We start from the raw sequence: 14,190 nt of genomic DNA, 5'->3' as shown, positions 1-14,190 counted from the left end.
CAACCGAACTCAGAGTTCGGTTACGAAAAATTAAATTCGTGATAACCGAAGTGTTCTTCGTGTTCTTGATTTCAGAATGTTCGGTTACAAAACTAGTTTTTTTAAAACTATTCCTAACCGAACATGCCACTTTAACTTCCATTTAAACCATATTTTGATGATTTCTACTCAATTTTCTCAATCAAAGAACGAATTAAAAAGATTGATGGGTTTTTCGATCGAACGAGGAACGTCAAGGAAAGAGAGAAGAAGAAGAGAATAATTTTTTTTTTCAAAACTAAAAAATTTCGATTCCCCTCCTGTTTTTGTTTTTGATTTTGATTTTGATTTTGATATTGGTTAATAAATTCATTTAGATTAAATGTATATGATTAGATTTATATAATTATTGAGTAAGTTTTAATTCAATTAAAGTAAAGGGTAAATATGTATTTACCTAACTTTAGGACACCCTTATAAGTATAGGGAGGTTGGCCTAATAAGACCATGATCGCAAAAAAAGCCATGGTCCCTAAAAAATGGTTCTTTTTGAACTGCATCAGATTTCTATAGTGGGCCGGGCGGACTAATAGCCCAAGGAAATCCAACCGGCTTAACTAAATTTCAGATTTTAAATTTGCTAATCCTAGTTCATTGATTCTCTACCAAATTCTGCTACAGAATTGTTTCTGCTGCATTACTCTAACAGTAATGGCTCCTCCACGAATTCTTGTATGTGGAGACGTCAATGGCCGCTTTAACCAACTCTACAAGCGAGTCTCAACGGTAAATTTCTCTCACTTTTTTAGGGTTTATGACAAATTCTTTCTAACTCTTTTTCTCTTACTAATCGGTGCTAAAAAAAACTTTGTTGTAGGTAAACAAATCAGCAGGTCCATTTGATGTCCTGCTCTGTGTAGGACAGTTTTTCCCTGATTCACCTGAAAATAATGAAGAATTTCTTGATTATATTCAAGGAAGGTCTCAAATCTCAATCCCTACTTACTTTATTGGTGATTATGGAATTGGTGCACCTAAAGTGCTCTCAGTTGTTTCTAATGATCCTAAGAATCAAGGGTTTAAGATGGATGGATTAAGGGTTTGTGATAATCTCTTTTGGTTAAAAGGCAGTGGCAAATTTACTCTTCATGGTAATCAATTTAAACATTTTTCTTGTTTTTTCTAGAATGTTAGACTCAGATTGTGAACTATTATTGGAAGTGTGTATTAACATTTGAAGGGGCTGTTGTATAGGGTTATCAGTGGTCTACTTGTCGGGTAGGCATTCCTCGAGTGGCCAACTATTTGGAACATATAGTCCAGATGATGTGGATGCATTGCGAGCTTGGGCAGAAGAACCTGGAGTTGTTGATTTGTTCCTCAGATATCCTTTACTTTTGGTTATTGTATTTTGTGATTAGAATGTTTACATGGTTCGGTTTTCTAGATGCACAACTTGTTTATTGGTTGTCAGTAGCTGCCCGATTGGGGTGGAGGTAGTCAAATTTTGGTATAACTTGTTTGTGGACTGTTAATATTAAGACTTGTTTATATTTACCTAGTTTACTTGAGTTCCTTGACGTATAATTACTAATGAATGGCCGGCTGGAGTTTTAAATGGAGCTGTTATTAAAGAAGCTCCTCCTGGAGTTACAGATTCTTCAGGGACTGATCCTGTAATTTCGAAGTTGGCTGCAGAGATAAAACCTCGGTAAGTGATGGTTGGAGTTTATATTTTAATGGCATTTCGTATGCTAGTGTTTTCCAGAATGTATTTCTTTTTAGGAATTTTTTTGAAGAACATACAAACTTCTTTGTTTAGGTATATGAAACTGAATCAACTCCATAGATGCATGTCTCGACTATGCTACTCTTACCCAGTCTAGCCAACGTCACTAACTATCAATTGGTCATTATGCGTAGTTATTCCTAATTTTCAATTAGATCACTTGGTCATAAACTGAATACTGTTAATCATGTTGCTATGATTAGTATGCGCTGGATGTCTAGTTAGTTGATTTCAGTCCACATAAAACTGTCTGAGACGAAAGCTCTTACCAAGATACAATATTAGATGGGTTTCTTGTTAAGTGTGTGAAATAGATTTCGTTAATAGATGACACTATCATGGTTCTTGTACAAAGGCTGGAGATTAGCATTCTCTACTGTTTGTGGTAGACTTGGTTTTACTTTGAATTTAGTTCGTCAAGCGAACATTTGCGATTTCACAAGCATTTTATATTAAAAAAATTGTGTACTATGTGTGCTCAATGAGAAGCAATCACTGCGAAAATGAAATTTGTATCTTCTAGCTTCCTTTTAGTCGCTTTGGTTCTTTGCTTGGTACTTCAGCAGTAAGTTGTTTTCTGATCCCTGAGTCTTGTCAATGATATTTTTCTCTATACTAGGAAAGAAAAAGGTTCTTCTTATTTTCTCTGATTCTGATTGTGTATATGTCTGATAGGTATCATTTTGCGGGTACTAAAGGTGTATTTTACTCCCGCGAGCCATACTCTAACCATGAAGCTAAGCATGTGACACGTTTCGTGGGTCTTGCTCCTGTTGGAAACAAAGACAAACAGGTCAGTTTTTTCGTTTTCATTGTAATTCAAATATATGACACCTCTATATTTTGCACTTCTTGTCATACACTTTGATTGCACCTCTATACTTTGCACTTACTATTCTGAGGTGGCAATGAGAGATTTCCTTCATTCATTAAAGCAGTCATTCCATTTACCAGATTTTCAGGTGTCAATTTTATAATCATGATTTTCGGCCTTACAAGTTTTATCTTAAAATTAGTTTATTGTAGAGTTCATGTTTTGTTCACAACATGCAAGAAAAATAAAAAATCCATACCTTTGAGACTATTGGTTTTTCTAACTGTTTTGCAGAAGTTTATACATGCGATTTCTCCTACTCCAGCGTCTATGTTGTCTGCGGATGAGATGTCAAACAGACCACCAAACACCACCTTAACTCCATATACAACTGTGCAAACCACACCTCACGCTAAGGATGTAGCAAAACGACCTAGTAATAGTGTTGACGAAGATCAATATTGGCGTTATGATGTCTCCCAAAAACGTCAAAGGAAGGGAGCTGGAGACGGTTTATGTTTTAAATTTATATCTTCAGGGAACTGTCCGCGAGGTGAAAAATGTAATTATCAGCATGATATGGATGCTAGAGAGCAATGCCGTAAAGGAGTTTGTATAGACTTTATTATCAAAGGAAAGTGCGAAAAAGGTCCTGATTGCAGTTATAAGCATAGCTTGGCGGACAAGGATGACAAGATTGTGCAAAAAAGTCAGAGAACTGAAAGGTTGGTGCCATATCTTATATGTCTGTGTTTATTATTCTTCTCAACTATATTAGGTTGTACGTAGTAGACAAAATGACTGTTTTCATGGTACTAATAGTAACCACATTTGTTTCCAGGTCTAAAGAATGTTGGTTCTGTTTATCAAGTCCTAACATTGAGCAACATCTCATCATTAGTATAGGAGAAAGCTATTATTTTGCCTTAGCAAAGGGTCCACTTGTCGACGACCATATACTGATTATACCTATTGAGCATTTGCCGAACACCGTTTATGAAGACCCAAATTCTGAGATTGAGCTAGAAAAATTCCAAAACGCTCTGAAGATGTACTTTAAGGAACAAGGCAAACAAGTTGTTTTCTTTGAATGGGTTTTCAAGCATGGGACCCATGCTAATCTTCAGGTAAACTTCATTACCTTCAATTTCATTTGTAGCTACCGAATTATTTTCAAGACTGATTGGTAATTTCTTGTGCAGGCGATTCCCATTCCTTTGTCAAAAGCAGCCCTTCTTCCAAAACTTTTTAATATGGCTGCCGGAAAGTTAGGATTTAATTTTGTATCACTGAAGTCAGATAAAAGTTCCGAAGGAAGAAAATCATTGAGGGCACAAGTTGACCGGAAATCCAGCTTCTTTTATGTTGAACTCCCGGATGGAACAATCCTCTCACATCCTGTTGAGGATAACGAGAAATTTCCTGCCCAATTTGGCCGAGAGGTAAATATTTCTTATTTCATCAGCCTATTGAGGCATTATGTTAATAATGTTCACTGAAAAGTTATCTCTGGGTGAAACAAAGATTTCTTGAGCATGAGTGCATGACATTAAACTGCCCGGAAAAAGGAAAACAATGATTTCTCTTGTTCATCACTTTTGCAGGTTATTGCCGGACTCTTAGACAAGGCAACCAAGGCTGATTGGAGGAATTGTAAGCTCTCAAAAGACGAAGAAATCATAATGGTCGATGACTTTAAGAGAAAATTTCAAATGTTTGATCCAACTCTCTGATATCCAGTACGTATTAACTTCGAAAGTAAATTTTGTATTTTATCCTACTCTTCAAACTAACTTGTTTTCTAGTCCTGTACTAGGGGTCTTATAGGAAACTGTAGTTCTGTACTTTCAAGATACTGTATTATTTTCCATCTGAGAATGAGTTTTCCAGCCGATGCAAGCACTAAAAAATAATGTAATTGTGTCGAATTTTGTTTTTACAGTTTACACTCTAGAAATTGACCTTTTTTTTAGTTCCAGTATTAAATTTCAAGATTTTGGGCCTAGATCCAGGGCTGGCCAACCCTACGGATTGGTACATGGTACAAACTTGAATGTGCTTAAGACTTACTCTAATCGTGGTCCAAGATTCAAGTTTTTTCTTGGATCCACGTCACTGAATTTCAAGTACCAAGTCTAATGGAAATTCAACATTCAAAGTCAAAACGCCGTTTGAAATGGCTTATCATTATTAGCCTTTAGTTTTCCAATAAGATTATGAATCCAACGGTCTATATGATAGTGAATTTGAATTTTTATAAAACAGTGCCAAAACGCCATTTGTAACGGCGTATGATGCTTTTTTGGTACGCCATTTCTAATGGCGTGTCTGGATTGCACCATTCTAATGGCGTGCCTGGATTGCACCCAGATTACATCCAAGCAATCGCTTCGAGGAGTTGGGAATCAGGCAAATAGTGCCACTTTACACCACGCTTTTGGGTTCAAGCCCTGGATCTTGGAGGTCCATTAGACCCAGTCTAATAAATTTCATTCAGTATTGTCGGTGCAGCCCGGACTATTTTTTGGTCTAATCACACACACTAAACAGACCCTTGAATTTAAAAATCACTGCACTGTTCTTTTTATCACACCAGGTGTACATTACAGAACGAAAGCACAGGAAACAAAAAGGTAGGTTTGCTTACCTAACGTCATGTGACCAGAACAACAGCCTGGTGGTAACATTTTCTCATATGAATTTTTAGGATTAGATCATCATCTGACCTACTTATCTAACTCTTGTTTCCGTAGTTTGCAAATTGCAATCATAAGGAGCTTTTATCATTTTCCCATTCTTGTTTTTTGTTTTTTCTTTTCTTGGATTACCTCTTTCGATGTGCATTGGTGTACGAGGGTTCCGTATAGGCAATTGCGCAGGACTAAATGCAACGGTAGAGCAAGGCATAATCTAAGGAGTAGTAAATAATTTTTTGTTTGATTTCCGGAACAAAACGCTGCACGGAAGGGTGGAAAGAAAATGAGCAATCTTTCTGTTCTTTTCACATAGGTTACAATATCTGTTTTTCTTAATAATTTTTTTGTTCGTTTGTTTGACATTCCCTATGTTTCTTAGCCATGGTCACACAAGCTCTCAACTTTTGTTGCTTACAAGTACGGAAACCCCGAATATGATACACAAATATCATAAACATGTTTTTGACCTGCTATTTTTCTGGTCATCCGCATTTAACCCGGTTATCCGTATTTAATCCGACGGTATTTCTAGCTCAAGGGCAACTAGGATGCCGGGGCGGGAGTCGGGACTCTCGATCAATATTGGCGGAGCCAGATTTTAGAAAATGGGTGGGAAGATTACCAATCGACACATATTTTAGGGGTGTAAATGGACTAAAATGCCAAAATTTTGGCTTAAGTGATCACAATTGGGCTTGGGAGCCAGTTGGGCTGGGTGGGCAGTTGCATACCCATCCTCCCATGTGGCTCTACCCCTGTCGATATACTCACATGAAATTTCTTAGGCGAAGCACTGTGGTGGCCCATTTCTCTTCCCTATCCCTCATTTGTAGGGAAAAATCCAAATTGGCAATTAATATGGTGTTCCATATCACAACAAAAGTAGGGAAATTCCTTTCCTTCCCTACCAGGTGGATCACATCTGATTCGGGTAGTAGAGAAGGGAAATGTGACGGATACTCAGTTTCCCTCAAAATTTCTGCTTTACGAAAACTCAGTATCCGTAGCATTTTTGACGGAAACTGAGTATCCGTATTTGGTTTTTTAAGTTTTACCCTAAAACTTTCATTTTTTACTCTTTTTTTTTTACTAAAACTTCTTTTTTACCTATTATATCTCTTCTTTTTACTCTAAAATATCTTTTTTTACCCATACAAATAAATTCTTAACAAAAAAAAAAATGGGAAATAAATACGGATACTCAATTTCCGTATAGCACTATTCATACGGAAACTGATTTTCCGTATCATGTAGGGAAGGGATGAAAGGGCACGATAGTGGAGCTGCCTTGTGACCCATATCCCTTCCCTTTATTTGAGGGATACGGAAGGGATGCCCCGCACCATAGTGCTTGCCCTAAGAAACCTGTTTTGAGGCATACCAATTTTTTTCGAGGCATACTCAATGCTTACCCTAACTAGTGTAGGTTGATAAGAGGTGTCTAAAGCTAGTTAAATTACTTAGGTAACCTTGATTAATTAATTTATTTTTTCTTAAAATTTAATTAATTTTTTTTATAAAAATACTTAATTTTTTGATAAGACTTTTTTATTATTATTATTTAATTATTTAATTTTTAATATTTTTTTTTCATAATTATTTTTCTTCTCTTCTCTCTTTCTTACTCCAACTGACGCTAACCAGACTATAAATTTCATCATCTTCGACTAATTACAAAGTGAAGTTCGACTTACAATTGAAACGAATTACCAGCCGAACTACTCATTGATCTTCGTTCTGAAAGTATTGATGAACAGTTCGGCTGATAATTAAACACGAACATGTTACCCAAACTTCACTTTATGAAGAACAATGCTAAGTTCGGCTGTGCTATTTTTTGCTCGAGTCAGCGGAACTTATATTCGACAATTAAAGAGTGAAGTTCGGCTGATAAGTTATCAGCCGAACCTAGATCTAAGTTTTATAAATACAGAAAACACTTTAAAAAACTAATGTTTTTTTTAAATTTAAAAGTATAAATGATAAGGATATTACTGTCATTATCAAATATCGTTGATATGGGGTTATAGGTTTTACTACCTGGTATTCTATGGCTTAAAAAATTTTTTTGGTATGCCTCGAAACATATTTCTTACATTTTTTTAACCACAAACAAACTCCAGAGGGCCCAGACACAAAACTCAGAGCAGGTGTGATGTGAACAGTAATGGGATGTATTAAAATACCCAAAACACATGTGCATGGGTGTAGTGTACAATATCCATATTCTTTTAGGGTCCACTTTGCTACATTATTATCATTTCAGAAATGTCAAAGATTATCTTATACTACTCCCTAAACAAGATTTTCTAAAGTATCCAAACCCTGGCATAAAGTGTGTGTGTTAAGCTGTCAATACTGTTTGACCTCTAAACCATTTTGTCCTTGTCTAAATCTAAATTCCATAAAGTAGTCAAACACACTTCATTACTCTTTACTTAAACCCAAAGCTGAAAAAAGAAAGTCTATTAAAATTCTCACATAATGAAGATTCTTAAGCTCAGCTTTCACAGTCTTCTTTACTTAATTTTATTATTATGATGGATTATTCAGTTTAATCTCTCCCACTATCACCACCTTCAGAATGTATTTTTCTACATTTACAGTACATTTCTGTTAGTGGGTTTGTGTCAGTTCTTTGAATATCTATTCTATTGTCTGTTCTCTCTGTGATAGTAACTCAACTTATTAACTCATTTTCTATCTCTCACTCTCATGCATGACAGAATTTTTTACTGAAAAAAGTACATATTTTCATTTATTCTCTAAATTAATTTTTATTAAAAGCATTGTTTTTTTTTCTTCTTCTTCCATTTGCAATCCATTCAGAATGGGTTTTTAGATTTTCTTCTTCTTTTCATTGCTTATCAGTTACTACTAGTCTTACTTACTACTGAATGTGGGTCTTTGTCTCAAAATCTTAGTAGCTTTTTCTTTTGTTTGTTCTTCCTTGAAGATTACCCAATGTTTTTATAATCCTCTTGCTGTGGATTTCAAGATTTCTTTGCTCATTATTTTGTTTTTTTGATGAGAGAATGAGAAGAATGAAAGAGGTTGATTTCATAATGCTACTTTTCTTGTTCATCATCATCACCAGCACTACAGCAATTCATGGATCTATTACAGGTAATAATAATTAAATTTTCAATATTCTTTTTTGATTTTTTAATTTCTCAGTTTGGGTTATTTCATGATGTGATGAAAATTCATGTTAGGTAAGGAATATTTTCTTTTCTAGGATAATTTGGGGATCTGGAAAATCTGTACTAATTTGGAAATGTGATTGAGATTAGATAATCTATCATAAATAATAGAATGAGGTTGAAATTGATAGATTCTTCAGTTTAATTTGACTACTATTGGACAATCTTTGACTTATTGTGGGATTCAGTGGTGTTTTAAGCTTACAAAATGCAAGTCCAAGCAAAACTATGTGTTCAAGAGAATAAGGATGAAGCCATTGTGAAAATAATCCATCTAATCTTCACAAGAACATTTTGTTTTATCATGTACTAATTATTAATCGGGGGATTGTTGTACCGTCGGCATTTAGATAGGATACTTTCAAGTTCTTAGCCCATGGTCTACCCTTGATACTGATATATTTGCACTAGTAGTGTTTAGGATTCCACAGGTTTTGTTTAATGACCATTCAATGTAATAATCTTAGCAGGTTCCGATTTATCTCCGTCGCCAGAAACTTCTTTTGTAATTCTTCCTGATGACAGAGCACCTCCCTCTCTTTTCGATGAAAGCTCGCCACCAACCAATGCACAAAGTCCAGCCACACCCTTGGAAGGTAATTGTTGATACATTGCTGATTGAATTTTAAATGTTGGCTTGGTGTTTTTTGTTTTAATTTCGGATTTGGTATGCTAATGTTGGTTTAATGATCCAGGTTCATTAGACTCTACACTGGGGATCCCTCCTATTCCACAGAATAATGAAGGGCCAGTTGTATCGATACCATTGAACCCTCCACTAATGTTCCCGATAGAAAATTCAGCACCTCCACCACTGTTGCCAATAGAAGATTCAGCACCTCCACCAATGTTCCCCGTGCAAAATTCAGCGCCTCCACCAATGTTCCCGATACAAAATTCAGCGCCTCCACCAATGTTCCCGATACAAGATTCAGCACCACCGCCAATGTTCCCAATACAAGATTCAGCACCTCCACCGACATTGCCAATACAGAATTCAGCACCTCCACCAATGTTCCCAATACAAAATTCAGCACCTCCACCAATGTTCCCAATACAAAATTCAGCTCCTCCACCAATGTTCCCAATACAGAATTCAGCTCCTCCACCAATGTTATCGTCACAAAATTCAGCGCCTCCACCAATGTTACCGATACAAGATTCATCACCTCCACCAATGTTCCCGATACAAGATTCAGCTCCTCCACCGATGTTCCCAATAAAATATTCAGCACCTCCACCTTTGTTTCCAATACAGAATTCATCACCTCCACCAATGCCTCCCATATTGAATTCGTTACCTCCATTAACATCGCAAGCACAAAATCAAGCACCACCACCAATGCCCATTATAGAGCTTCCACCCCCCATACCACCAACTTCTTCGTCTCATACACCAGGTATTGTTTCTGTTATACCACTGCCATTGTTTCCTTGTACAGTTGGGCTTAACTGTTTGGTGCCTTCATTTTTGATATACTCTGACAATCAACTCAACAACCTGCATGGTTTCTGATCTTTTAAGATTTCTGGTATTTGGCAGACACTCCCATTGTAACTCCGGTGTCAGCTCCTCCCCCCAGAGTCGGTCAAACGAGCTACAAAGTTCCTGTTAAAACTCATGCACCACAAGAGCCCATGAGACCAAATAATGCCCACAAGAGGCTACACGTTCCCGCATCATCACCCGTAAACTATGCAAATAAGAAGCCCAGGATGTCTGCTCCTGAACCGATAGCATATTTACCTCCTCCTTCTGGTGGCCAAGGTTTGGAATTTTGTTTAAATTATTTATTTGGCTGAGTTGTTTCATTTGCATCTTTAATATGTTTAATTTGCAGTGAAGGCTTTCTTATTTCTCCTGCAGCTTCAGAACCTCCAACTGTACTCCCGGAGAGAAATAGACCAAGGCACCGTCTTCATATACCCAAAAAGAAAGGTATGATTGACTAAAAAGTGATCCATTATTTGTCTTACAGTCGTCCTTTTGACTTATTTTGTAGAAAACCTTATTCGTAATGTCAAGGTAATTGCATAATTTCATAAATAATTCACGCAGTGTCTACATTTCAGGTCCTGCTGACTTCCCATCATCCCCATCTCCTTCTCCCACACCTCCATCCATATCAACAATTTCAACTGGCGGAGCCAAAAGTATGGATAAAGAACTATTATAATATACTTTTCCTTAATATTTTGTTTTCAAAATTATTTGATTTGTTTTGTGTTCATCTAACCTATAAAATTTTCTTTGTTAGGAGCTTTTGGACCGAAGTCGAAACCTCACTTTCCAACACCTGTCCTAGCATTACCACCTCCACCTCCTAATGAAGGTAATACACAAAGCTATAACATTTGAAGTGTATGTTAAAACTACTTTACTTGGCCTCAATCAAAGAAAGTGATGCTAAACTTTGACGTCACAGTGTCCCTAATGAGTTCGTTTTTCTGGATTTGTAGATTGTACGTCAGTGTCATGTACAGAGCCATTTGTTAATACACCTCCAGGAGCATTCTGTGGCTGTGTTTGGCCAATGCAAGTTGGACTTCGTTTTAAAGTTGCCTTAATTACCTTCTTCCCATTAGTTACAGAACTGGCCGAGCAAGTAGCAGCCGGGGTTTTTATGCAACAAAGTCAAGTTCGTATTATGGGAGCAAATGCAGATGGAAAGCAGTTAGATAAGACCATTGTTCACATTGATCTGGCACCATTTGGTGAAAAATTCGACAATGCCACGGCACATTTTACCTATGAACAGTTTTGGAAAAAACGGGTTTTCCTAAAAACTTCTATCTTTGGTGATCACGAAGTATTATACGTTGAATATCCAGGTATACTATAAGAGCCTCCTTCCTATGTTTGCTTACGTTTTCTTTCTTCTTTGCCATCTATCTTTGTCAACATGTTGGGAGTATGTATTTCTGTTAACTTCTTAATCTCTTTCAGGTCTTCCTCCCTCACCGCCTTCAGCTCCCTCCATGCTAAATGGAGGGTTAAATTCTGTACATGGAAATCACGGAAGGACAATGCATCCTCTCGCAGTTAATATTCAAATGAGAAAGAAAGGAGGGATTGGCGGGAACATGATTTCTATCATAGTTTTATCATCGGTGATAGTCATTGGATTATGTATGGGAGTTGCTTGGCTATTGTTGAGAAAGCAGGGAGACAATTCGGGCTTAGTACCACCATCGAAATCCTCAGGTAATAATTTCGCAACAAGTGTTAAATTGCCAGTTATTCTTCTTTATTTTTTATGGAAAAACTACCAGGATTCATAAAGATAGTTTCTGGACTACCTAAACCGCAGCCATTTTAATAAGTCGATATTTAGTTTTCTATTTTTTGACCAACTTCCAGTATATAGTAGTTACAAGGAATAATGTTATGGAAGTATATCAATGGGAAAAATCGTTGCATGAGAGGCGGTACTTTAAGTTCAATTGGATATCGAAGTATCCAACACTAATTTGAAATTTTAATACAGCAGCTATGGACAAAGCCATGATATTAGGTGGTGGGTTAAGCTCTACATCTTGCTCTAGCATTGGAACATATACGGGATCGGCTAAAACATTTAGTATAGGTGAGATTTTAAAAGCAACAAATAACTTTGATGCATCAAAAATACTCGGAGAAGGCGGTTTTGGACTTGTTTACTATGGTATTCTTGATGACGGGGCAAAGGTGGCTGTTAAAGTTCTCAAAAGAAATGATCTGCAAGGTGGTCGAGAATTCTTGGCTGAGGTTGAGATGCTTAGCCGTTTGCATCACAGGAACTTGGTAAAATTGATTGGAATATGCACAGAGGAACGCTCTCGATGCTTGGTTTATGAACTCGTTCCAAATGGCAGCGTGGATTCTCACTTACATGGTACGTATAATGGTTTTACATTCATCATGTTCTCGCAAATAAAAGATCCTCTCACATTTTCGTTGGTTTTGTTCTATTTCGCGCTACAGGTGTGGGAAAGAAAATTATGCCACTTGATTGGAGTTCGCGGTTGAAAATTGCACTTGGTTCTGCTCGTGGTTTATCTTATTTACACGAAGACTCAAACCCTCGCGTGATTCATCGGGATTTCAAGTCCAGCAATATCTTGCTGGAGAATGATTTTACTCCCAAGGTGTCTGATTTCGGTTTGGCTAGAACAGCCCTGGATGATGGAAACAAGCACATCTCGACTCACATTATGGGAACTTTTGGGTATGAATTCATTCTTGTTTCTTTATCGAATTTATTATTTTTGGCAAGCTACTTGTTACCAATGTTTCTTCGCCTTTCTCATGAAAAATTTGTCTAGATTAAAGGCGAAATTGCCTATGCTCAGATCTTCTGGTTACATATAGGTAGCTAGTTATATTGCTTGCAGTAATCTCCTAAAATTCATGTTCCGAAATTCCCTTTTTCAGATATGTAGCTCCAGAATATGCAATGACGGGTCATCTTCTTGTCAAGAGTGATGTTTATAGTTACGGTGTAGTTCTTCTCGAGCTTCTGACAGGAAGGAAACCTGTAGACATGTCACGACCACAAGGTCAAGAGAACTTGGTTACCTGGGCACGTCCGCTTCTTAATAATTCAGATAGCTTGGAAATGATCATTGATCCATCTATTGGGTCTGTTTCATTCGATAGCGTAGCCAAAGTAGCCGCGATAGCTTCAATGTGTATACAACCAGAGGTATCTAACCGTCCTTTTATGGGTGAAGTTGTCCAAGCCTTAAAGTTAGTATGTAATGAATGCGATGAAAATAACGTAGTAGTATCAGAAAGTTCTAGCCAAGAGGATTTAACGCTTCTAAGAACTGATACCAGAACTAGTACAGGTTCTGATCTACCTCCAGAACCTTCTTCACGAGCTGATTATAGAATAATCGATTATGATTTTGATTCTTCTCAAGAAATGACAAGGCCGTTATCTGTATCAGACATATTCACTAGTTCACCAGGTTTTGACAAGAGTTCATTAGAATCTTTTAGAAGGCATTCTAGTTCGGGACCGTTAAGAACCGCGAGAAGCAGTCAGTTTTGGGATAGGGTGCGAGGAATACCTGCCGGAAGCATGAGTGAGCATAGATTTGCATTCAGACTATGGGCAGGTCCTCGCTGAAGTTTCTGCATGCTGTCAAGAACACTTGAGAATATTCATCATCCATGACGGTTTCATGACCAATCCAGTCCTTAGAACTTCAAAAATGGTTGCAGAAGTTAACCTTGGAGAATTGATTGGTCACTGTTATTTCGGTGACTGGTGAAGGACTTCAAGATTTGAGATGTTTTTTTTGCTCATTGATGTAACTTATGTTCATAGGAGAAAATCATATTGTACATGCAATTTTTTCTTTTTCTCACCTTGTAATAGTATATTGTCTGGAAAGAACTTAAATTCTGTAAGAGCATGGTAATTGGATATTTGAGTTTCCATCACTAATGCTGCATCTTAGTTGAGGCAACATTGTCCCTTGCATTCGTTTCGCGTCATCTCCTTACATCCTCAGTGAAAACTAGATCTATGGTGCTATCTTCACTGTGGCAATGGAATATCTGTAGCTGTTTCTCCCAAAAGAGATCAGCAAACTCATTCGCAAAGTGGACGGGCCTATGAAGGGGCTAATCTGGGCTATAGCCCGTCCCTGAATTTAGCCCAAAAAATATTTGGTTTAGCAATTTTGGTTGGTTTTTGTTCTTAGCCCAGTCCTTCTACT

General features: G+C 37.1%; 2 protein-coding genes across 4 annotated transcripts; both read left to right on the top strand.

Moving 5' to 3' along the window:
* The first annotated feature begins 640 nt into the window (after positions 1–640).
* Positions 641–4,568, top strand: LOC113349537 (zinc finger CCCH domain-containing protein 64-like). The gene is made up of 9 exons (XM_026593510.1): positions 641–765; positions 857–1,130; positions 1,234–1,363; positions 1,571–1,690; positions 2,444–2,561; positions 2,877–3,307; positions 3,424–3,709; positions 3,785–4,024; positions 4,187–4,568. The coding sequence occupies exons 1-9, from the start codon at positions 691–693 to the stop codon at positions 4,313–4,315; spliced, it is 1,803 nt and encodes a 600-aa protein (XP_026449295.1). The 5' UTR covers positions 641–690; the 3' UTR covers positions 4,316–4,568.
* A 3,204-nt stretch (positions 4,569–7,772) lies between these two features.
* Positions 7,773–13,940, top strand: LOC113349536 (receptor-like serine/threonine-protein kinase ALE2). 3 transcript variants are annotated; one of them, XM_026593509.1, is made up of 12 exons: positions 7,773–8,404; positions 8,952–9,077; positions 9,177–9,881; positions 10,025–10,249; positions 10,349–10,420; positions 10,555–10,635; positions 10,740–10,814; positions 10,942–11,313; positions 11,429–11,686; positions 11,970–12,356; positions 12,446–12,689; positions 12,896–13,940. In XM_026593509.1, the coding sequence occupies exons 1-12, from the start codon at positions 8,314–8,316 to the stop codon at positions 13,593–13,595; spliced, it is 3,336 nt and encodes a 1,111-aa protein (XP_026449294.1). In that variant the 5' UTR covers positions 7,773–8,313; the 3' UTR covers positions 13,596–13,940. The 3 variants fall into 3 exon arrangements, with proteins under 3 accessions (XP_026449294.1, XP_026449292.1, XP_026449293.1); XM_026593507.1 differs by having other exon boundaries at positions 10,328–10,420; XM_026593508.1 differs by having other exon boundaries at positions 7,774–8,404; positions 10,328–10,420; positions 11,973–12,356; positions 12,896–13,595.
* Positions 13,941–14,190: the final 250 nt, after the last annotated feature.

Source organism: Papaver somniferum, chromosome 2 (genome assembly GCF_003573695.1).
Source record: "Papaver somniferum cultivar HN1 chromosome 2, ASM357369v1, whole genome shotgun sequence".
NCBI classification, from domain to species: domain Eukaryota; kingdom Viridiplantae; phylum Streptophyta; class Magnoliopsida; order Ranunculales; family Papaveraceae; genus Papaver; species Papaver somniferum.
The sequence above is the reverse complement of the archived record's forward strand: the minus strand, read 5'-3'. Positions and strand labels throughout refer to the sequence as shown.